This window comes from Saccopteryx leptura, chromosome 4, assembly GCF_036850995.1.
Source record: "Saccopteryx leptura isolate mSacLep1 chromosome 4, mSacLep1_pri_phased_curated, whole genome shotgun sequence".
Taxonomy (NCBI): Eukaryota; Metazoa; Chordata; class Mammalia; order Chiroptera; family Emballonuridae; genus Saccopteryx; species Saccopteryx leptura.
The window spans coordinates 204,529,496-204,552,813 of NC_089506.1; the positions used below are offsets into that span (position 1 = coordinate 204,529,496).

The following is a 23,318-nucleotide window of genomic DNA, read 5'->3' on the forward strand; positions in this document are numbered from 1 at the left end:
GACCTCAGCATTTCCAGGTCGACGCTTTATCCACCGCGCCACCACAGGTCAGGCACTTTGGTGTTTTTTGATTGCTTATTATACACGCCTTGACGAAGGGGCTCCAGCTGAGCCAGTGACACCTTGCTCAAGCCAGTGACCATGGGATCATGTTGATAATCCTGTGCTCAAGCCAGTGACCTCAGGGTTTTGCATCTGGGACCTCAGTGTCCCAGGGCAATGCACTATCCACTGTACCACCACTGGTCAGGCTAGAGTTAAATCCTTTTTAATTGCTTTAAAGTTTTCCTAATTTCATTGAGTAATTTGTGTTTACTTTTTCTTGAAATATTTTCAGGTATTTGACTGGAATGGTTGACAAAAGGACACTTGAGAAATATGAACGAGAAGCTAAAGAAAAAAACAGAGAAACTTGGTATACTAAACTTTTATGACACTATAAATTACATTTAAGGACATGCTGCCCACTTAATGCTTTTGCACACTCTACTGAAATGGTGTCATAACTAAGGAAGTTTCTTTCCTCTCATACCACGCAGTAGTAGATCATTTCCTGATGACTTCAGAACTTACAGAGAAAATGGGGCAACATCCAAACATCCAATAATGAGAAACTTGCTGAATAAATTATAAACCATTCATTTAATTAGACCATTACCTAACCATTAAAAAATTTTATTTAAAGAATTTATAGTAACCAAGACTAGAACTTATGTAATGGTGGAATTTGGAGTGAAAGCAGAAAACGTAATAAACATGGAAAGAAAAAGAATAGAAGGAATTACTGGCAGTGGTTCCCTTGAATGGTGAGAGGAAAGGTCAACTTTTTTAAAAGTTAACAAGCTTTATCAGAATAAGACATTGATGATGGTTTTTAAAGGGAAAATTCTAATAATGCATACATACTATATCAAATACAGATGATAAGCTAATCTAAATTAATGCCTACTAATGCAGATGATTTGAACCTAAATAATTTTTACATGGCAAAGTAATATCGAAATACCTTTTAGCAAGTAACTATTGTTCCCAAGTGGCAGGTAGGTGATCTTCACTTAAAAAAAAATATATCCTTAGCCATTATTTATATTTTGTGATAGATGATTATAAAAATAAAATATAGAAGAACTTATTATGTAACTGATACTGGCATTGGTAATTAAAGTAGTTTTCCTATATATGCTGTCAGCTATTTTTATAAATAATGTTTGCTTCTAGAATATATAGTTGACTGAATATATTTAAAAGCTCCAAGTGTTTGAATCATAATCATAGGTTTTACTCTTTTTTTTTTTTTTTTTGTATTTTTCTGAAGTTGGAAACGGGGAGGCAGTCAGACAGACTCCCGCATGCGCCCAACCAGGATCCACCCGGCATGCCCACCAGGGGACGATGCTCTGTTGCAACCAGAGCGATTCTAGCGCCTGAGGCAGAGGCCATAGAGCAGCGGTTCTCAACCTGTGGGTCGCGACCCACAGGTTGAGAACCGCTACCATAGAGCCACCCCCAGCGCCTGGGCCAACTTTGCTCCAATGGAGCCCTGGCTGTGGGAGGGGAAGAGAGAGACAGAGAGGAAGGAGAGTGGGAGGGTGGAGAAGCAGATAGGCGCTTCTCCTGTGAGTCCTGGCCAGGAATTGAACCCAGGACTCCTGCACGCCAGGCCGACGCTCTACCACTGAGCCAACCGGCCAGGGCCAGGTTTTACTCTCTTAATTTTCATTTCTGCCCAGTTATGTTCCTGGTCTAAATGTTATATAGTGAACATAAAGCTAGATGTCATAAATTATATATTTAATGGTAGAAGAATATCTTTAAGAATTTTATGTTCTTATATTCATATTTTTAAATTATCTCAGGTACTTGTCATGGGCCTTAGACACAAATCAGGAAGAACGAGACAAGGGTAAAACAGTAGAAGTGGGTCGTGCCTATTTTGAAACAGAAAAGAAGCATTTCACTATTCTGGATGCCCCTGGCCACAAGAGTTTTGTTCCAAATATGATTGGTGGTGCTTCTCAAGCTGATTTGGCTGTACTGGTAAGAAAGACATTTCCAATTCGCCTTCATACTCGTTAGCAGCCCCTTCTGAATTTTAAATATTTGAATTTACCTTCTAAAAACTAGAATTCAGGTTGTGGTGAACTCTAATATACATGTTCACAATTTTAAATTTTGTCTCATTGATCTGCTCAAGAAATCTTTATTATTTTGTTTACTCATGAAAATATATTTCAGCTTTCCTCTGCTATTGCTTTTATCTATTACTGTGTCAGAACTTAGTGTCCACTAAATGCTAAGGCCACCATTTGGTACTGGCTATGAAAATGAATCAAAGATACGTTTTTGTGTTTGTGGTTTTTTTAAAGGGCTTCTGTCATTTTGAAATTTTTTTGGGAAGTGTCAATGACTAGCCCTAAATCATATCCAAGTTTGAACTGTAAAATATACAAGCATACTAAATTTTCAAAAATTGGGGGATTGGAAGTAGCATTTACTTAAATCTTAAACCACTTAGGCATTGTGATATTCAAAAATATATTATGACTCATTTTCTTCTGTATTCTTTTAGAAAGCTTATGATAAAACCAAAGGGAAAGGTGTTTTACTGCTAGAAGGGTATACCTAAATGTGTAAGAATAAACTATGATTTATTGGCATAGGTAATCTCTGCCAGGAAAGGAGAGTTTGAAACTGGATTTGAAAAAGGAGGACAGACAAGAGAACATGCAATGTTGGCAAAGACAGCAGGTGTAAAACACTTAATTGTGCTTATTAATAAGATGGATGATCCAACAGTGAATTGGAGCAATGAGAGGTAAGTTTAGATATCTTACTGGTTTTTATAGATATGTTAGTGAAATAAAGGATAGTTTTGTTAATTGTGTGGCTTTTTTCCCTTCTGGTTTTTCTAAACCTCATTAAAGAATAAATAAATAAAACTAGAGTTCAATTACTTTATATTATAATTAAATTATTTATAAATATTATAGATATGAAGAATGTAAAGAGAAACTAGTGCCATTTTTGAAAAAAGTTGGCTTCAATCCCAAAAAGGACATTCATTTTATGCCCTGCTCAGGACTGACTGGAGCAAATCTAAAAGAGCAATCAGAATTCTGTCCTTGGTATATGTAAGTAACCTTTTTTTCCTTTAAAAAACAGTTTATGTCTTTATAAGTAATATAAGGAAATATCAGCTATAACTTTGGCTTTAAAAATACCAGGACTTTTGGCCATTTTTAATTGGGTTGTCTTTTTGTTATTGAGTTGTAAGAGTTCTTTGTACATTGGACACAAGTCCCTTATCAAATACATGATGTGTAAATATTTTCTCCCATTCTCTGGCTGTCTTTTCACTTTCTTGATGGTGTCCTTTGAAGTATAAAAGGTTTAAAATTTGATGAAATTGATTTTATTTTTTCTTTTGTTGCTTGTGTGTTTGGTATCATATGTAGGAAAACTTCCTAATCCCAGTTAGGAAGAGTTAGCCCTATTACTTTCTTCTAAGCCTGTTATTGACAGATATATATTTCACTTCAGGTTACCTTTTTTGTAAGGGGAATTCTTGATTATTATATAGATTTGTAAGTTTTCAAATTGGGAAAAGTTAATCTTTGAATTTGGTTATCCCTCCTCCCCCCAAGATTGGTTATTCTGGCTTCCTTGAATTTACACACAAAAATTAGTATCAGCTTGACAATTTCTGCAAAACAGGCAGCTGGGGTTTCAGTAGGGATTGCATTGAATCCATAGACCATTTTGGGGAGCATTGCCATCTTGACAAGATTTTACATCTCTTAGTTTTAAAGGGAAAATTATTTTATAGTATCCTGATTCCAGAGCTGGAAAAGTCCATAAAAATTAAGTAAAAAGTGTAATCATTTTATTGCAACATGTGGGCTATTCACTATAAAATCTTTTTCTAAATCTTAAATGTTAATGGGAAAGGTTTTTCATATTATATTGAGCTATTTTACATTTTTAATTTTCTGAGAAGTGAGATATACTGAGTAATTGGTTGATTGAGATGAGTCTAGGGGTAGAATGAAACATTGTTATAACCATGATTTTTGTATAAAATTATAGTCATGTAACTTAAAATTATGATATTTGTGTTGACCCTCTTAATGGATATTGTTATATTCTCAGTGGATTACCATTTATTCCATATCTGGATAATTTGCCAAACTTCAATAGATCAGTTGATGGACCAATCAGGCTGCCAATTGTGGATAAATACAAGGTACCCAAAATGTTGAAGAAATTGGGTTTTATGGGAGGTGAAATAATGGTTTTAAATTATGAAACTTTAATAACATAACGTAGATGTTTCTTTTTTAATGGCTGCATATTTCCTGTGATAGACTATAATTCAACCAGCTTAAATTATTTCAGCTGTTTTCCAGTGAGCCAATGATATATATTTTTTTATTTTATTATTTTTTTATTCAGTGAGAGGAGGAGAGGCAGAAAGACAGACTCCCTCATGCACCCTGACTAGGATCCACCCAGCAAGCCCACTAGGGGGCGATGCTCTGCCCTTCTGAGGCGTTGCTCCATTGCTCAGCAACTGAGCCCTTAGCATCTGAGGCAGAAGCCATGGAGCCATTCTCAGCACCCAGTGCCAACTCGGTCCAGTTGAGCCATAGCTGTAGGAGTGAGAGAGAGAGAGAGAAGCCAGAGGGGGAGGGGAGAAGCAGATGGGTGCTTCTCCCGTGTGCCCTGACCAGGAATCAAACCCAGGACGTCCACACTTCGGGCTGACACTCTACCACTGAACTAACCGACCAGGGCCGTATTATTTTTCTTGCAAGAAACAGACAGGAAGGGAGAGAGAGATAAGAAGCATCAACTCATCGTTGTGGCACTTTAGTTGTTTATTGCTTGCTTCTCATATGTGCCTTGACTGAGGGGCTCCAACCAAGCCCAGTGACTCTTTGCTCAATCTAGCAACCTTTGGGCTCAAGCCAGCAAGCCCACACTGAAGCTGGTGAGCCTGCACCCAAGCCAATGACCTTGGGGTTTTGAACCTCAGTCCTCAGCATCCCAGGTCAATGCTCTATCCATTGTGCCATCACCTGGTCAGGCAATGATAATTCTATATTATTTATTTGTTGTTTGTTTATTCAGTGAGAGGAGGGGAGGCAGAGAAACAGACTCCCACATGTGCCCCAACCGTGGTTCACCTGTCAAGCCCACAAGGGGGCAATGTTCTGCCCTTCTAGGGCACTGCTCTTTTGCTCAGCAACCGAGCTGTTCTTAGTGCCTGAGGTGGAGGCCGTGGAGCCATCCACAGTGCCCAGGGCCAACTCGCTCCAGTTGAACTATGGCTGCTGGAGAAGAAAGAGAGAGAGGCGAGAGGGAGAGGTGTGGAGAAGCAGATGGGCACTTCTCCTGTGTACCCTGACCAGGAATTGAACTTGGGACATCCAGATGCCAGGCCAATGATAATTTTTGAGAGAGAACTCATGCAAGTTAAACTGCTTGATTCAAAAGGATTTGCACATCAGCCCTGACCAGGATAGCTCAGTTGATTAGAGTATCATCCCAATACACCAAGGTTGTGGCTTGATCCCTGGTCAGAGCACATACAAGAGTAGGCACCCAATGACTGCATAAACCAGTTAAATCACTTTTTCTCTCCCTCCCTCTGTCTAAAATCAGGGTTTTGTTTGTTTGCGACAGAGAGAGGGACAGATATGGACAGACAAGAAGGGAAAGAGATGAGAAGCATCAATTCTTTATTGTGGCACCTTCGTTGTTCATTGATTGCTTCGTCATATGTGCCTTGACGGGGTGGGTGGAGGGCTACAGTAGAGCAAGTGACCCCTTGCTCAAGCCAGTGACCTTGGGCTCCAGCTGGTGAGCCCATACTCAGGTCAGCAACCTCGGGGTTTTGAACCTGGATCCTCTGCACCCCAGTCCAACTCGCTATCCACTGTGCCACCACCTGGTCAGGCTAAAATCAGGTGTCTTTTTTGGGGTTTTTTTGTTGTATTTTTCTGAAGCCGGAAACAGGGAGGCAGTCAGACAGACTCCCACATGCGCTTGACCAGGATCCACCCAGCACGTCCACCAGGGGGCGATGCTCTGCCCATCTGGGGCATTGCTCTGTCTCAACCAGAGCCATTCTAGCGCCTGAGGCAGAGGCCACAGAGCCATCCTCAGCGCCTGGGGGAACTTTGCTCCAATGGAGCCTCGGCTGCGGGAGAAGAAGAGAGAGATAGAGAGGAAGGAGAGGGGGAAGGGTGGAGAAGCAGATGGGCGCTTCTCCTGTGTGCCCTGGCCGGGAATTGAACCCGGGACTCCTGCACGCCAGACCGACGCTCTACCACTGAGCCAACTGGCCAGGGCCTAAAATCAGTTTTTTAAAAAAGAGTTTGCAGCCCTGGCTGGTTGGCTCAGTGGTAGAGCGTCGGCCTGGCATGCAGGAGTCCCGGTTTCTATTCCCGGCCAGGGCACACAGGAGAAGCGCCCATCTGCTTCTCCACCCTTCCCCCTCTCCTTCCTCTCTCTCTCTTCCCCTCCCTCAGCCAAGGCTCCATTGGAGCAAAGTAGGCCCAGCGCTGGGGATGGCTCCATGGCCCCTATCTGCCTCAGGCACTAGAATGGCTCCAATCGCAGCAGAGCAACCTCCCAGAGGGGCCAAGCATCACCCCCTGGTGGGCATGCTGGATGGGTCTCAGTCAGGCGCATGTGGGAGTCTGCCTGCCTGCCTCTCCCCCGCTTCTCCAGAAAAATAAAAAAGGAGTTTGCACATTACAGTTGATGTATATTGACAGATAGCCTTCTAAAATACTGTGCTAATTTATATTCCCATCAGCAATACATGAATGCATAGTCTTATCAAATTATTTTTTAAAGAGCATCATTATTTTAACTGCAATTTCAATGTGATGTTTTGCCCCCCATAAATACCTTATTCTTGAACAAGTATTGTTTTTCTAATTATAGATGAGGAAATAGGTTCAGATTGTGAGAACCTGAATTTGAACAAGTGATTCAGATCTTCAGACATAAAATTTTGTGCTGTCTCCTGTACCATGTTTCTTTTAAATCTTAGACATACTGCCTGACCTGTGGTGGCACAGTGGGATAAAGCATGGACCTGGTACATTGAGGTTGCTGGTTCTAAACCCTGGGCTTGCCTGGTCAAGGCACATATGGGAGTTGATGCTTCCTGCTCCTCCCCTTTCTCTCTCTCTCTCCCTCCCCTCTCTCTAAAAATCAATTGCCCTGACCTGTGGTGGTGCAGTGGATAAAGCGTCGACCTGGAAATGCTGAGGTCGCCGGTTCGAAACCCTGGGCTTGCCTGGTCAAGGCACATATGGGAGTTGATGCTTCCTGCTCCTCACCTCTTTCTCTCGCTTTCTCTCTCTCTCTCTCTCTCCTCTAAAATGAATAAATAAATAAATCTTAGACATACTATTTTCTGGTAGTATAATTTTGCATATGCTTATGATGCAAATATAGAGTGAGTGTTAATGCATTCTATTACTTGATCTAATGATTTTCTTTTATGAGTAAGCCCTACAAGATTTCACTTTGGGCTGTTGAACTGTTTGTTGTAGAGTGGTAATAAAAATCTGAAACTTGACTTTTTAATTTTAAATTTCAACAGGATATGGGCACTGTGGTCCTGGGAAAGCTGGAATCAGGATCTATTTGTAAAGGCCAGCAGCTTGTGATGATGCCAAACAAGGTAAGAATTAGTGATGCTCTTTCCCATTTAGCTTTTCTCTTGAAAATATTAGCATGGAGAGAGAACATTTCAAAAGCTTAAGGATTTGCATGAAAAGAAACTCAACTTTTAAAATCCAGGATTGCATTTTATTAATGTCAGGTATAAAATTTAAGAGAATATGTGGTGTTAATCATTGACAGATGGGAGAGGTCAGTTTCAGCACAGTGGTAGAGCTAAAAGATGCACCAAGAGCTTCAGCTCCGTTATTTGACAAGGCGTAGAGATCTGGATTGGTTGAGGGAGTTGCTTCTGTTAACACACTTGATTAGTAAGTGAGCCAGGCATGAAAACTTGGGTTTAACCATGGTATAACTCACTTTTTCTCTTTTTGTATGTGGTTACATTGGGTACTATAAAATAATGTGTCTAAGCTATGTTCTTAATTTGTTTTAAGAGTAAAGTTGAGATATATCTTCTTAACTCTTTTCTACTTAGTATGATGTCCTCATCATTGGAGAGTTTTATTAAAACATGTAAAGTCTCCATGCTTTATTCCTTTGTGTTATTTCTGACTGATCACTTGGTGATATTTGCAGATGACATGTTACTAAGAAACTTACCTCTTTTCCAGAGAGGGCTTCTCTAACAACTCCAAAGATGTTACTTAATGGGGGAAAATAGACCTTGAATCATCAGAACCACCAAATAGAGATTTTATTAAATTTAAATGAGAATTTCTTTAGTATGTGTGCTCAATTCCAGGCACAGTGAATTAGAAAATATATCTATTGTCAATATAGTGTTTAGGTATAATTGGTACTGTACAAATTATACTGTGGGGTTTCTTGTTGTCTTATGCATTGGAGATTAGACTATTCTACCACAGTATTTTTGTTCTAAAGTGTTTCTCCTTTAAAACCTACTTTTTGTAAGGTAATTGTCTGCAACTTAAAGGTCTTGAAGGTCAGTGACGAATGAAAATAATGGTTGGTTTGAATTCTTGCTCAGTGTTGTCCATAGAGCAGTCATTAGAAGTATAGTTTTGTCATGGGATATGGAAGGGGCGGATTGGTGGTTGCAAAGGGTTGGTGGAGGGAGAATGGGGATTGACTCCTTATTGGGTACAGGGTTTCCTTTTGGGGTGATGAAAATGTTTTGGAACTAGATAATAGTGATGGTTGTATAACATTGTAAATGTACTAGATGCCACCAAATTGTATAATGTAAAATGATTTCAAAAGACAAATTTTATGTGGTGAGTATGGGCAAGGGCCTTACTATACTAGCTGCAGATGAAGTGGCTGCTCTCTGTGGAAGCTGTCACTTGATACTGTTTACTTACTGGGCAGGTATAGCATATCCTATGGTTGGTTAAGTGAGCCTTAAAAACTCAGTTCACTTTAGTCCTCCTTAATCTCTGTGGAACAGAGTTAAATATTTTAAAAGATTCAGATGCCATACTGCTTTACATTTAAAAATTAATGGGTAGGCAATCTATGGAATGGGGAAAGTAATTGCATATCATAAATCTGGTAAGCGGTTAACATCCAGAATATATAAAGAACCACAACTCAACAACAAAAAACCTGACTAAAAACATGAGCAAAGGGCTTAAATAGATCTTTCTCCAAAAATGTACAGATAGCCAACAAGTACATGAAAAATGATCGATGGCTACATGTTGGATCTCTAGAGAATATGGCAAAGTCTTGAATACCTTCCATAAATTAAGAGGATTTGCTGGTTTCAACCTTAATTTTCTTTCTTTTTTTTTTTTTTTTTTAATTAAGTGAGAGGCAGGGAGGCAGATACAGACTCCCACATGCACCCCGACCAGGATCCACCTGGCAAGCCCTCTACCAGGCGATGCTCTGCCTGTCTGGGCCACTGCTTTGCTGCTCAGCAACCGAGCTATTTTAGCACCTGAGGTGAAGCCATGGAGCCATCCTCAGTGTCCTGGGCCAACTTTTCCTCAACCCATTCTTGCCATGGCTGTAGGAGGGGAAGAGAGAGAGAGAAATGGGGTGACATGGAGCAGCAGATGGTCGCTTCTCCTATGTGCCCTAACTGGGAATTGAACCCAGGACTTCCACATGCCAGGTTGATGCTCTCCTGCTGAGCCAATCGGCCAGGGCCTCAACCTTAATTTTTGAGTAATAACAGTGAGCAGTAATGATTCCTTGGGGGAAGTATAAAAAACAGGCTTCTCAGAGGGGAAAGTCTGCCTGCTCGGGTCTTTTGTTTGTTGTTGTTACTGTTTTTAGGTGAGAGGAGGGGAGATAAAGACTCCTACATGCTCCCTGACTGGGACCTGGCAACCCGTCTGGGGCTAAAGCTAGTACTGAGCTATTTTTAGTGCCTGAGGCTGATGCACTTGGACCAACCAAGTTATCCTCAGCACTTAAGGCCAGGCTTGAACCAGTTGGGCCACTGGCTGTGGTTGGGGAGGAGGGAGAGAGGGTAAGAGGGAGGGGGAAATAAGCAGGTGGTTGCTTCTCCTGTGTGCCCTGACTGGGAATCAACCACGGGACTTGCATACACCAGCCGATGCTCTATCCACTGAGTCAACAACCAGGGCCAGCCCGCTCACTTTTAAAGTTTGACCAGGATTACCAAATGGATTAACCTAATTTTATACTAGCTCTATTGTGTTTAGCCATAAAAAGACATATCTGGGGAGAAGGGATTGTTACATTGTATTTGGGCAAAAAAAAAAAAAAGTGAACAATATAGTTTGTATATGTTGGAACTGCTGCTAAGTTCTACCACTTTATCCTGTTGTTACTGTAAAGAACAACACTTCTTGGGATGAGTTTCAATAGACCATTATCTTTAAGATACAAGCTATCTTTTGGGAAAGAAAACCATTATGGGGAAGAGGGCTAAAGCTACTAGAGTATTCATAGCAAGTGGCAGTTTGTAGATTTCTGGTATGGAATATATTGATTCTGCATTTTCCACTGTTCGTCTGCTCTCATGAGATAGTTCATTTTGTCTTGAAGGCTATTTTGTTTGATTTTCTGGTGTATTTTAAAATCTGAATTATTGCCAAGGGCAGAAATGGGAATACGTATGGGTATTGCTTTTAATATTTTCCCATCTACATATATATATTTTTAAAACATTGTTGTGTAGCTATCACCATTAATTCCAGAATACTTCATCACCCCAAAGGAAACCTTGTAACCATTAAATAGTACGCTTATTTTACATCTTCCCCTTTCTCACTTCCAACCCCCTTCCCATCTGGCAACCATCAAAATGTTCTCTATGAAATAGTACACTTTCTAAGCTTAATTGTTCAAACAACTTATAAGTAGTACATTCTTCAGGTATTTGGGGATCGATAGGTAATGGAAGCTGTTTATTAAATCCTTGAATTCCATGATAAAAATTATATCCATAAAATTAAAATCCATGTTAAATTTAATGTTTTAATTTTTTTAAAAGTTAAATGCTAGAGCCCTGGCCGGTTGGCTCAGCGGTAGAGCGTCGGCCTGGCGTGCGGGGGACCCGGGTTCGATTCCTGGCCAGGGCACATAGGAGAGGCGCCCATTTGCTTCTCCACACCCCCCCTCCTTCCTCTCTGTCTCTCTCTTCCCCTCCCGCAGCCAAGGCTCCATTGGAGCGAAGATGGCCTGGGTGCTGGGGATGGCTCCTTGGCCTCTGCCCCAGGCGCTAGAGTGGCTCTGGTCGCGGTAGAGCGACGCCCTGGAGGGGCAGAGCGTCGCCCCTGGTGGGCCTGCCGGGTGGATCCCGGTCAGGCGCATGCGGGAGTCTGTCTGGCTGTCTCTCCCCGTTTCCAGCTTCAGAAAGGTGCAAGGAAAAAAAAAAAAAGTTAGATGCTAGATTATACTGTGTTCTCTTTGGAAATTATTAGGGTATGCTATTAAAAATATAACATTTTAATTGGCAGTTGTGCCTCAGGAGATGACTTTCTTTAAGTTCATGTCATACAAATATAGTAAGTAGTTTTGATAATCAACAATGACAGAAAAATGTGACTTGGCAGCTACTTACCAAACAGATTATTTTATGATCTGTAATGCAGTAAGTGAATGTGTCAGAAAACCTCCAACCTTGGTTTCTTTTTAAGCACAATGTGGAAGTTCTTGGAATCCTTTCTGATGATGTAGAAACTGATTCTGTAGCCCCAGGAGAAAACCTCAAAATCAGACTGAAAGGAATTGAAGAGGAGGAGATTCTTCCAGGATTTATACTTTGTGATCCTAATAATCTTTGTCATTCTGGACGCACATTCGATGCCCAGGTAAACCATTTATTATAGTTGTCTTAGTGATCTTTACTATTTAAATGGATTTAGAATTTAAATGTCCTTTGTACTGATTATTGATGACATGCCATTGTGTATAGAAGGGGAATTAAAGTAAAATAAACCGTGTGTGTGCACATCAGCAGCCAAAATGTATCTCAGAACAGTCTTCAAAATGATACAGGTTTTTACTGGGTAGGAAGTATTCTTTGTAAGTCCCCCCCCCCTTTTTAATTTCCTGTTTATATGTATCATTACTCAGTGTTTTTAAGTAGAGCAAGTTGTCTTGGAAGTCATGGTTTGCCTACTCCTCAGGGAAAATAACTTTCCAGACAGGAAAGAAAGCATGTACAATTTCCCCATGTTATTAACAGCCTTGACCTCCCCAGGAGAGTGATACAGTAAATGACTGGTGTAGCTCACAGAATTTCTCAGTTCTAAGGTATGACACTAATCAAACTAAATTTTGATGTCAGATACCAGGTTTATTTTTACTGGATCATGGATATTGAGAAATGGATAAAACTAAGTTCATATCTAGGCGGGGGAAACTCAATAGCGTGTGAGCAGTAATGATTCCTTGGGGAAACTATAAAGGAAAGGCTTCCCAGAGGGCAAGGAGTCTGCCTGCTGTTTTTAAAGTCTGGGCACTTGCCAAGAAGATCAGTAGGGTAAGGATATCAGAGTTCATTCTGTGAGGTCAAGTGACCTGACCTATCACTTCTAACAAAAAATAAGATGGTGAGTTAAACATTTTTGTGATTCTGTATGGCACTTAACACATTCAATTCTTTTTTGCCCTACGGATAAAAATGTGACTTTTCTTTTTGTTTGACAGATAGTGATTATAGAGCACAAATCCATCATCTGCCCAGGTTATAATGCGGTGCTGCATATTCATACCTGTATTGAGGAAGTTGAAATAACAGTGAGTTTTAAGATACTTGCAGTTTTTGTGTGTTTTAACACCATTTCATCCTGATAATTTCTGACCAGTAACAGTGATGTACTCTTATTTGCACTCTTATTCTTAATTTAAAGGTTCTTTTATTTGGCATTGTTCTAATGTCTTCTTATCCTTTTATCTTGGATAGGCCTTAATTTGCTTGGTAGACAAAAAATCAGGAGAAAAAAGTAAGACTCGACCCCGTTTTGTCAAGCAAGATCAAGTATGCATTGCTCGCTTAAGGACAGCAGGAACCATCTGCCTTGAGACCTTTAAAGACTTCCCTCAGATGGGTCGATTTACCTTGAGAGATGAGGGTAAGCTTTTAAGCTGATGTCTAGTAGTATACCTGAGATGCTTAGCTTTAGTAATCTTCATCCGAATACAGTGCACATTACAACTAGTTCACAGAGAACTTGGATGCATGTTCTATAATATATATATTCATATAATAAATATTTTATGAGAAATGATTTGAACAGCAGGTAATATTAACCATGCATTTTGGCAGTAATGATCTAAAGGAAGAATTTTTATATTTTGTTAGTGAGGTTTTTTTCTTTTTAATTTTCTCATTGATTTTGAGAGAAGATGCATCAACTCGTTAGTTGTTCACTCACTGATTGCCTCTCATACATGCCCTGACTGGGGATAGAATTCCTGACCTTGGTGCACTGGGATGACACTTTATCCAGTGAGCCACCTGGCCACAGCACAAGTAGTGAGTTTGAGTCATTTATTTACTAAACAAAACATTTCTATGATGAAGTACTTTGTAATGTGTGATTAAAGCTCATCTTGCGCTTTCAAGGCTCTGTCTGCCATGTGAGCTTGAGGTACATATTTTGTCATTTTTGTGGTCAGAAAAAACTATTTTAAAGTCAAACATGATAAATTCACTACACTGATATGGGAGTGAGAATACAAGTGATATACAGATTGATAGTCTTTTAATACCTACTTACTAGATTTAATATATGGATTCTTTTGTGCATATGTTCATTTTTGCCTACCTCTGAGTGAATCTGAATAGCTATAACTTTCCTATCTTGTAAGCCATGAAATTATTTGGTATCATAAAAACAATGATTTTTACTTATTTCTTTCCTAAGATTGAAAATTTTACGTAACACTGGTTCAACTGGGCCCTGGCTGGCTGGCTAAGTGGTAGAGTGTCAGCCTGGTGTGCAGAAGTCCCTGGTTTGATTCCCAGCCAGGGCACACAGGAGAAGCGCCCATGTGCTTCTCCACCCTTCCCCCTCTCCTGTCTATCTCTCTCTTCCCTTACCTCAGCCAAGGCTCCATTGGAGCAAAGTTGGCCCGGGTGCTGAGGATGGCTCTGGTTGCAATGGAGCAACAACCCATACGGGCAGAGCATCACCTTGGTGATAGCAAAACTGGTGGTCATGCCGGTAGTCTGTCTCTCTGCCTCCCTGCTTCTCACTTCAGAAAAATACAAAAAAAAGAAAAACTGAATAGATGTAACTTTCCTATCTTGTAGCCATGAAATTACATATTTGGTATCATGAAAACAAAACGGCTTTTATTAAACATTTCTTTATGGGTAAACTTAAGATAACTTTTAAGAATTGGGGAATTTACACAAAACTTTGGTTCAACTGAAATTCAGAATAGTCAATTCACATGTTAGTTCTAATTCCTCAACAAAATATTGACTATGCATCTATTGCATGTCAAGAATTGTGCTGAATGAGAATATACTGATGAATATGGTCCTGCACTGTAGTTGAGAGAAATCTCTATAAAAATAGTATTTGTTTAAAGTCCTTAACATTTTTTATTTCAAAAATTTCCTTGGTGATAGCAAAACTGGTTATTAGGTTTGTCCTTATTAACATAACAAAATGAGAATTTTACTTACCAATTATAACTTGATAAAATCAGGATGAAATTAATGTAGCATGAATTTTTAACCCCAGGAATTATTTTTTCCTAAATAAGTAACTTGGTTTTTAGTTTTTTTCCAAAACACGAAGAACCCTTTTTAACAGTTTTATTGATATTCACATACTGTGAAATGGACCAGTTATAATAGTACAATTCAATGCATATTAGTATGTTTACAGATTTAGAAAGTCATCACATTCTAATTTTAAAATGTTTAGAATATCTAAAAAGAAGCCCTTATACCTATTTACAGTCACCTACTCCTACCCCCAGATCTAGGTAATCACATCATTTTTTTCTATTTGCCATTTTGGACAAGCTATATAAGTAGAATCATAAAAGTTGTAGTCTTTAATGTATAGTTTATTTCTTTCGTTATGTTTTTGAGATTCAGTCATGGTTTTTGATACAGGAAATCATCTTCTTTTCAGTTACCCCAAAAAGACCCACTTACTGAGACTAGTAAAAAATCATGCTTTTAGGCCTGACCTGTGGTGGCGCAGTGGATAAAGCGTCGACCTGGAAATGCTGAGGTCGCCGGTTCGAAACCCTGGGCTTGCCTGGTCAAGGCACATATGGGAGTTGATGCTTCCAGCTCCTCCCCACCTTCTCTTTCTCTCTCTCCCTCTCTGTCTCTCTCCTCTCTAAAATGAATAAATAAAATTAAAAAAAAAAAAATCATGCTTTTAGTAGTAAAGCCAATTATTTACAATATAAAAATTATTATGATTTAAAATAATAAGCTTTAATACATTATACGGACTTGCTGTTAACTACTGAAAGGTTTTTTGTTTTTGTTTTTCATATTTTATTTTTAGGTAAGACCATTGCAATTGGAAAAGTTCTGAAACTGGTTCCAGAGAAAGACTAAGCATTTTCTTGATGACCCTGCACAATACTGTGAGGAAAATTGACTGCAAAGCCTACTTCACACCGCCTTCTTATTTTCTGCCCATTGACAAACCTTTCCCCATATTTTGCAAAGACAGAATTCACAGCAAAAGTCCACATTATGTCAGCTTTCTCATATTGAGAGCTCTGCTATGCCACTGTTGAATTTTTCCCACGATTTTTTTCTTCCCCTCTCAAACTGCTTCCTTGGACAGATTTGGCAATAGCTTTGTAAGTGATGTGGACATAATTGCCTACAATAATGAAAACCTACAGAAATTTTTTAATTTTTCATTTTCCCCTTAGGTATACAGTCTTTTCCCCCCAGGCAGATCATTCTCAGTGTGCGAGTGTGTGTGCACATGTTACAAAGACAACTACCATGTTAATAAAACATTCAATTTGAAACCCTTTTCGGTATTTGAATTGCTTTTGAATAATGTTTTTTATCTGGATATAACATTGTTGCATTAGCTTTTTAACTTTACCAAGTAATTGAATACATTTTATTACTTGGACTTTTCTAAACTCTTTCCCTATCTACTACTTTAAATGAGGCATTTACAAACTGTAATCAAGTTTGTATTAAAGGAAAGAATTAGTCAGACCCCTTCTTTTTGATGGTAATGCATACATACAATTAAATACCTTTATGCAACTGTGATACTGCTTTATTAGGTCTATCCGTTATTTTCTGCCAATTTATAAGTAAATTATAATTGTACCCCTACAGAAAATTCCATTAACGTGTTAAATTAATGGAGTTTACAATAAAGAAAGCATGTTGAGACCTGGCAAATGCCTCCTTTAGAATTTATAAGAGCTGCATGCATCTAGTATGAAAACTATCAATTGCAAGTGCCAGTTCTACAAATTAATCAGTTTATTATTTGCATCGTTAATTTTAAAGGTTGGGTATTCCTTGCTGGTTAAAGCTAAATCTCATTCAGCAACTAAATGAACACATACTTCAGAACCATCAGAATCTGCACAGATTAAGCTAACAGTGATCAATAGAAATCAAGCACAGTATAACTTTTTCTCAAATATTTGAAGTTGACTCTTTTCTTAAATGTAAAGCTGAAATTTGTTAAACTATGATTTGGATGAACCACAATGCAGTATTGTGGTGGTGTTTAGATTGAAAGATGACTTTCTGCTATAACTGTCCTGACTTTGAAATTTTTCATGAGAATAAATGGGAAACGGAAGAGATAATTTCTAGGTTTATTGGAAGCCTCTGAGTGTTGCCATTTATCGAAGACCTGGCCTCTTTTAGATTGTGATTTTTCTCTAAATAAGATACTTTATAGTCATTTATTTAATGATATGTCCCTTTCTTGTAATCTTCCTCAGAATAGAAAAAGCCTAGTCAGTCTGTTTCCAGTCAGAAAACCTGAAACTTAATTGAACCATTTTCTTAACTATAAAAATCCCATTCATTTCATGAATGGGCTATTTATGGACAGAGCACAGTTATTGTCCTCCAGCTTCCTATAACTATACTTATGGCTATTAAATTGCATGTATTTTAATTTTATTATGTGTGCAAATCTCTGGGATTTTATTTTTCTGGGAAATACGGGAGCTTTAATCAGTATGTAACTTTTTGTACTTCAAAGTTAATAACAAAATACTAGCAATTGCTTGGATTTTAATCAATTTTTAAAAGCTCAAGAGTCGTTAAAATTACTTCCAAAGATAGATTTCCACTTTTAAATTGAACACATTTTAAAAACCAGTTATGCTTGATGTTAAGACATTTATCCTTTTAGAATATTATGTGCATGTTGCCAACACTCTTAAATAAAACATGGCTATCAATTGTGAATGGCCTACCTCTAAAAAATAAACGATAAATATAGATGTAATTATGAAAGAAAAATTTCATGGATTCTTGCACATTTGTGCAAAAAATTATTTAAAATAAACCTCATTGTCAAATTAACCGATACCATATGCATTCTGGGCTTTGAAGTTTTTTGGAGAAGTACTCTCACTTAAAGTTGCTGCATTTTAAACTGCCAATTACAATGTATAGTTATTTGGATGAGGAAATAAATCTGAAGTGAATTGGCAGTATGTGGAGATGTTGGACCTTTAAAAAGCAATATGGATTCCTATGCTGTCGTTTTTCTTCTGCAAATGCAAGTGTGTTTATATGGTTGACAAAGCAAAAATCGGGTGATAGGCAGTGGATTTAGAATATTACAGACCTAAACATTTATCTTTAGCATAGATGTGTTAGAGTAGCAATTCTCTTTGCATCTTTTTACATTAATATTCTTTAAACAACTTTAATGCTAGATTATTTATATAGTTTTTTTTTAAATTAAAGAAAATGTAAGAGAAGATACCATGAAATAAAAGTCTAAGTAATTGCCATTCTAAACCCTATTTCTTACTGTGGGAAGGGGGATATGTAGTATCTATTCCTTGTTTAATTTGCAGAAAGGACTTAGTGAAAATCTATGTAAAATCAAGAATTGAACTGAAGTTCTTGAATAATTAAGTTCATGTATATTTCTTTGTTTGAATTGAAAGTCTTGATATATGTGATAATTGAATGTAAAAACTTTGTAAATTATAAGTATAGGTTGTTCACTGTATTGAGGTAATTCACACTAGTTACATAAACTACAAGAACTGCTTTTACAATATGGGATGAACTTTGATCGTGATGCCATTGAACAGTTACCAGCATCTTCTCAGCTGAAGCACTGCAGATACTTTCATGCTTTCGACCAGATGCAGTTTTGCAACCCAAGGAAAAGGTGAACCTATGGGTCCAAAACTGCTTCCATGATGAACTTTTGAAAAAATCAGCTAAACTCCCAGGCAATCTTCAGGAACACTAGTTATGACTAATTACTCCGTTGATTTTTAACGACAATTCCACATGACAGCACTAGTACCTTATCTCATTGGCATGGACTTCCTCATGGACTGCGGCTTCATGGATGCCTCATTGCTTTGGGTTGGGATTTAAGGTGGTCAAGGGACAAATAAACAGTTTTTATTACAGCTCTTAACATCAGGCAACTTTCAATGTTTAAACCCCTTGTGAAAATTATGGTTCTGGCACTACCGATTGTAGGTTGATTTAGTGTTATATTCGATGTTGGCCTACTTTATCAGAATAAACTGTGCCATTAATCCTCTCACAGACATGGAAAGTAGAGAGCAATCAATAGAATTTAGGGGATGATTTTCTGCCTCCAAATAATACAGCTTTTATTTCCTCCAGCAAATTTCTCAGTGATTCTAGCATATGCCATCCAATACATTCATGATCTTGTTTCTTTAGAGATCTTGCCATGGCAGCAAATTGTTAAATAAATATAATTACATAGCACAACTCAAAAGACTAGATTTAAATTAAGTTGTCGGTTGGTTATATTAGATTTCATAGTAAATGAAATAGGAAGTGTTTTTACTTTCCTGTAGTTCATTGGATCCCATCTGAATCAATTTACTGCCAGAATTCAGACAGGGTAGATTTCGTTCAACTTGTAATGGTTTTGGCTCTTAAGTAGTAGTCTTACTAAGTCTTCCCTTCAATAAATACACCTTTACATGCTACCAAATTGTTTACTAAGGAATGTTGTAAGGGCCATGGAGGTGTGGGAATGGAGATCTAACCTTTACGTTCTCTAATATAAGGGAAAATCAGATAGGCACCGTGTCTGATTAGGCAGGAAATTACACAGGTTTTCTTAAGCAACACTTAGAATAGCAATTGTCTCTTCTGCCTTGTCACACATGCCACTGTGCCAGTTAAAATTTAACATGGAAACCTCAGGTTTGTGGGCAGCAAAGGTGAAATAACATTTTGTGCTTCCTGAGGCTCCTCTCTGCCAGGCACATTAGCTTAGTGCTTCTGATGTCAGCGCAAGTCCCTGCTACCTCCTTTCCTGCTGCTGGGGAGAGTATCTGTGCTGGAGCTAGGGCTCCTGCATTCCTCAGGTGATCATCCACATGAATTAGGTGAAGCAGGTCTGAGCTTGGAAGGTCTGCATTTTAAGGACTCACATTGGGCTCTCAGAAATTGACACATCTTAGCTAGTTTCTTCTGTTCTAAAGAAAATGTGGATCTCTCTCAGGCCAGGATTTAGTGATTAGTTTTCACTAGACAGCAGGTTAATATCTAGCTCTCATTCAAAAGGGGGGGGGGGTACTGATTAGGTCCTGGGGTTTTTTTAATTCCAAAGCATGGCAGAATGCCCTAGGTAGGAATTACGGGAATCTAAGGAAACCTTTTTCTTATGATGTGTAGCTACCTACTGTGCCTGACTTGGTGCCTGTGTGAGGATTAAGCCCTTAGTCTGCTCTTGCAATTACTCAAATGACAAATTTAAAAATACTGCTTTTGTAATAACAATAAAAACTGTCATCTACCCTTTTGAAGGATTTGTCTATTTGTTTATAATTACTTGTATCATACCAGGAGTATTTCTGTTCATTTTATGTACAGTCCTTTATTTTTGTGTTTAAGTACTGGAATCATCTACCAGCAGACTTGTTGGATGTAACTAATAAGCTCTGTCACATAAGGAATTTACAGTCTACTTGCATATAGTATGCAAGACCTTTGTACAGTGCATATTAGTGAATCAACAAAATAGCAAACTGATAGGAAGTTAGAGATGGTTAATAAGTCAAATGTAGCTTTATATGAACAGAGTTGGGGAAACATCAATGATACTGTCAGAACTACAAACTTATTGTCCCTGATTTTAAATAATGATCAAGAGACGACAAAGTATTTGCCGTTTATAAGGGCAAAGGGAATGATAACAGGTATTGTGCACAGTGGTTAATGGAATGGCAGCAATACATTTCTATATATACTCATCTTTTATTATGGAGTTGGGATAAGTTCTTTAGGTGAATCACTTCAAGATTTTGTTACTCTGTAGTATAAGTGGTTGGCATTAAATGAATCTTACCTTAAGCAAAACTTATATGAGTAAGCTTGCTATCAAAGCAGAAGTTAATATAAAAGTTCTAAATGGCTTGACATTTCCCATGCTTTTCTATTAAATAACCAGGTCACTAACCCTGTCCATCAAACGCTGTTCGTTGTTGAAAGAAAAATTTTCTTAAAAGTTCGTTTTGGGTATCAAATCATACATAGATACTACGTCAGTGGGCAGAAAACTGGAAGAAATTCTCTGAAAAATAGCATCAATGCCTTGGATGCTATAGGTCTGCAGTGAACTGTACACCTCACAATCTCAAGTAAATGATGGCCATTAGAAGTATACACTTTAGTCTGACCAAGCGGTGGCGCAGTGGATAGAGCGTTGAACTGGGATGCGGAGGACCCAGGTTCGAGACCCAGAGGTCGCCAGCTTGAGCGTGTGCTCATCTGGTTTGAGCAAAAGCTCACCAGCTTGGACCCAAGGTCGCTGGGTTGAGCAAGGGGTTACTTGGTCTGCTGTAGCCCCACGGTCAAGGCATATGAGAAAGCAATCAATGAACAACTAAGGTGTCGCTACGAAAACCTGATGATTGATGCTTCTCATCTCTCTGTTCCTGTCTGTCTGTCCCTATCTATCCCTCTCTGACTCTCTGTCTCTGTAAAAAAAAAAAAAGTATACACTCTTAAGTACCTTGATTTCTTTCTAAGATGTCATAGTACATACTAAATTTTAAAAAGTAATCCACGGCCCTGACCGGTGGCTCAGTGGATAGAACGTGAGCCTAGCATATGGACATCTCGAGTTCAATTCCCAGTCAGGACACATGGAAGAAGCGACAATATGCTTCTACCCCCTTACTCTTCCTCTTCTCTCCTTCTTCCCCTCCCATAGCCGGTCACTCGATTGGTTCAAGTGTGACCAGATAGCTCAGCTGGATGGAGCACATCAGCCTCAGGCATGAACATCAGAGATGCTCGGTGGATCCTGGTCTGGGTGCATGCAGCAGTCTGCCTCACTACCCCCCTTCCCCTCACCTAAAAATAAATACATACATACATAAAGTAATTCACATAATTGGTTGAAGATACAATATTTAGCAACTGGCTTTATTATAATTGTAGGATTCCTTTAAAAGCACTTTCAAAAATCAACCAATGAATGCATAAATAAGTAGAACAAATCATCCTTCCTCTCTCTAAAATCAATTTAAGAAAACCACCACAATACCACACCCAGATTAACTTTCTTAAAGAATAATTCATCACTACCTCTTCTTCCCTAGTTCCAGTTCAAAAACCTTGTATTTACGATTTCTCCAAAATATAAACCCTCAGCTTGGTAATGAATTCCTTAACCTACCATTCTAGCCTCATCTCCCATCCCTCCCTCCGCCCATTCCTGATCCAGCCACTTACTACTTCCAAACACCACCCCGCTCTTTCACCTGAATTCATTCATACCATGGCCCTGGCCTTAGAAGTCTGGTTCTCAAACCTAAATGCAGGTGACACAACACCTGACAGCCCCAATGCTCTTTTCATATACTAAAAAACACTGATAAATGAAGCCTAAGGTAATAACTCATAATCCTGTGATAAAACCAATTCCATCTTATTCTAGATTCTAGAATAGACAAGTGAAAGTAGGTACCAAAGTTTGAAGAATATTTCTTCTGCGAGTTGATCATAGACAAAGTCGTTCTTTGTGACTCCAGCTTTGGCAATATGGAAGGAGCATTATTTATTTATTTATTTATTTATTATTTATTTTTTTGTACAGCTGATATAGAAATCCTCCTCTCATTGTTTAGTTCTCAAAGATTTCCATAGTTAGTTCCAAAAAGACTAGGACCCTCGTGAAGGTCCATCAAAAGGCTCCTAAATAAACTAATGTTTAGCTACATGCTGGAGGGTCGTTCGGAGTTAAAAACGAGGCACAGCATTATGTACTGACTTGCAAGATACATTAAGAGGAAAAGTCAACGCAGAGAATGGGTACATTGGGCTACTATTCGTGTTTAAAAAAAATTAAATGTAAACCCAGCCATACGAATAAAAAAAATTATAACTATGTCCTGGAAAGCTCCAGGAGACAGAGTTAACAGCAGTCCCTTCTGGGGATACAGGGCGGGAGGGGACCTTCCCCCGTCCTCCAGCTGCACACTTATGTTCGTGCGCTCTTACCTCCCACTCGGTGGGACCCGAAGCTCATTCTGGTTCTGGCTCTGGCTCCTCATTCGGGGCCCCACTCCCGTTTCCCGACGTGTCTGGTGCTACCCGTGCCACATTCCACGGAATTCACCACCTTCGCGTTCAAGGAGATTGGCTGGGCGGCGTAAGTGATTCGCCCCCAAGCCGCCCGGCAGGTGGGTGGTGGGGCCAGAACTCCCTACACTCCCCAAAAGCGGGGTCCACGGAGAGGGGGTGACCCCACTGGGTGAGTAGGCAGGGCTCCTCTTTGGCCTCCGCGCGGTTGCCTGATGTCTTTCGTGTAAATGAGAGATCAAAACGTCACCACGCTTCTCCCCGAACCTCACGGAAACACGGCGCAAAAGGGACGGAAAAATGTTAACCCAGAGAAGACACCAACTACGCGCCGAGTGGCAATTTCCTCGCTCCCGCCAAACCCCTACGGCGCGACGCACGGAAGTGACGCAAGAATGTGCACTACGCTCCCTAGTTTCCGGCTGTA

At 39.1% G+C, this 23,318-nt stretch overlaps 1 protein-coding gene and 1 long non-coding RNA gene across 4 annotated transcripts in view; one reads left to right on the forward strand and one right to left on the reverse strand.

Annotated features, from left to right (window-relative positions):
• Positions 1-16,495, forward strand: part of GSPT1 (G1 to S phase transition 1) — a 38,290-nt gene extending 21,795 nt beyond the window's left edge. For all 3 annotated transcript variants that reach the window (XM_066382605.1, XM_066382604.1, XM_066382603.1), the window contains exons 6-15: positions 338-415; positions 1,857-2,037; positions 2,661-2,815; positions 2,991-3,131; positions 4,150-4,243; positions 7,622-7,702; positions 11,781-11,954; positions 12,796-12,885; positions 13,052-13,220; positions 15,630-16,495. In XM_066382605.1, the coding sequence (XP_066238702.1) occupies positions 338-415; positions 1,857-2,037; positions 2,661-2,815; positions 2,991-3,131; positions 4,150-4,243; positions 7,622-7,702; positions 11,781-11,954; positions 12,796-12,885; positions 13,052-13,220; positions 15,630-15,682 (1,216 nt within the window). In that variant the 3' untranslated portion in view covers positions 15,683-16,495. The remainder of the gene's footprint in view (positions 1-337; positions 416-1,856; positions 2,038-2,660; positions 2,816-2,990; positions 3,132-4,149; positions 4,244-7,621; positions 7,703-11,780; positions 11,955-12,795; positions 12,886-13,051; positions 13,221-15,629) is intronic.
• The window catches only part of LOC136403639 (uncharacterized), a 33,554-nt gene extending 10,315 nt beyond the window's left edge, over positions 1-23,239 (reverse strand). The window contains exon 1 of the long non-coding RNA XR_010751163.1: positions 22,811-23,239. This is a non-coding gene — a long non-coding RNA (uncharacterized lncRNA). The remainder of the gene's footprint in view (positions 1-22,810) is intronic.
• Positions 23,240-23,318: the final 79 nt, after the last annotated feature.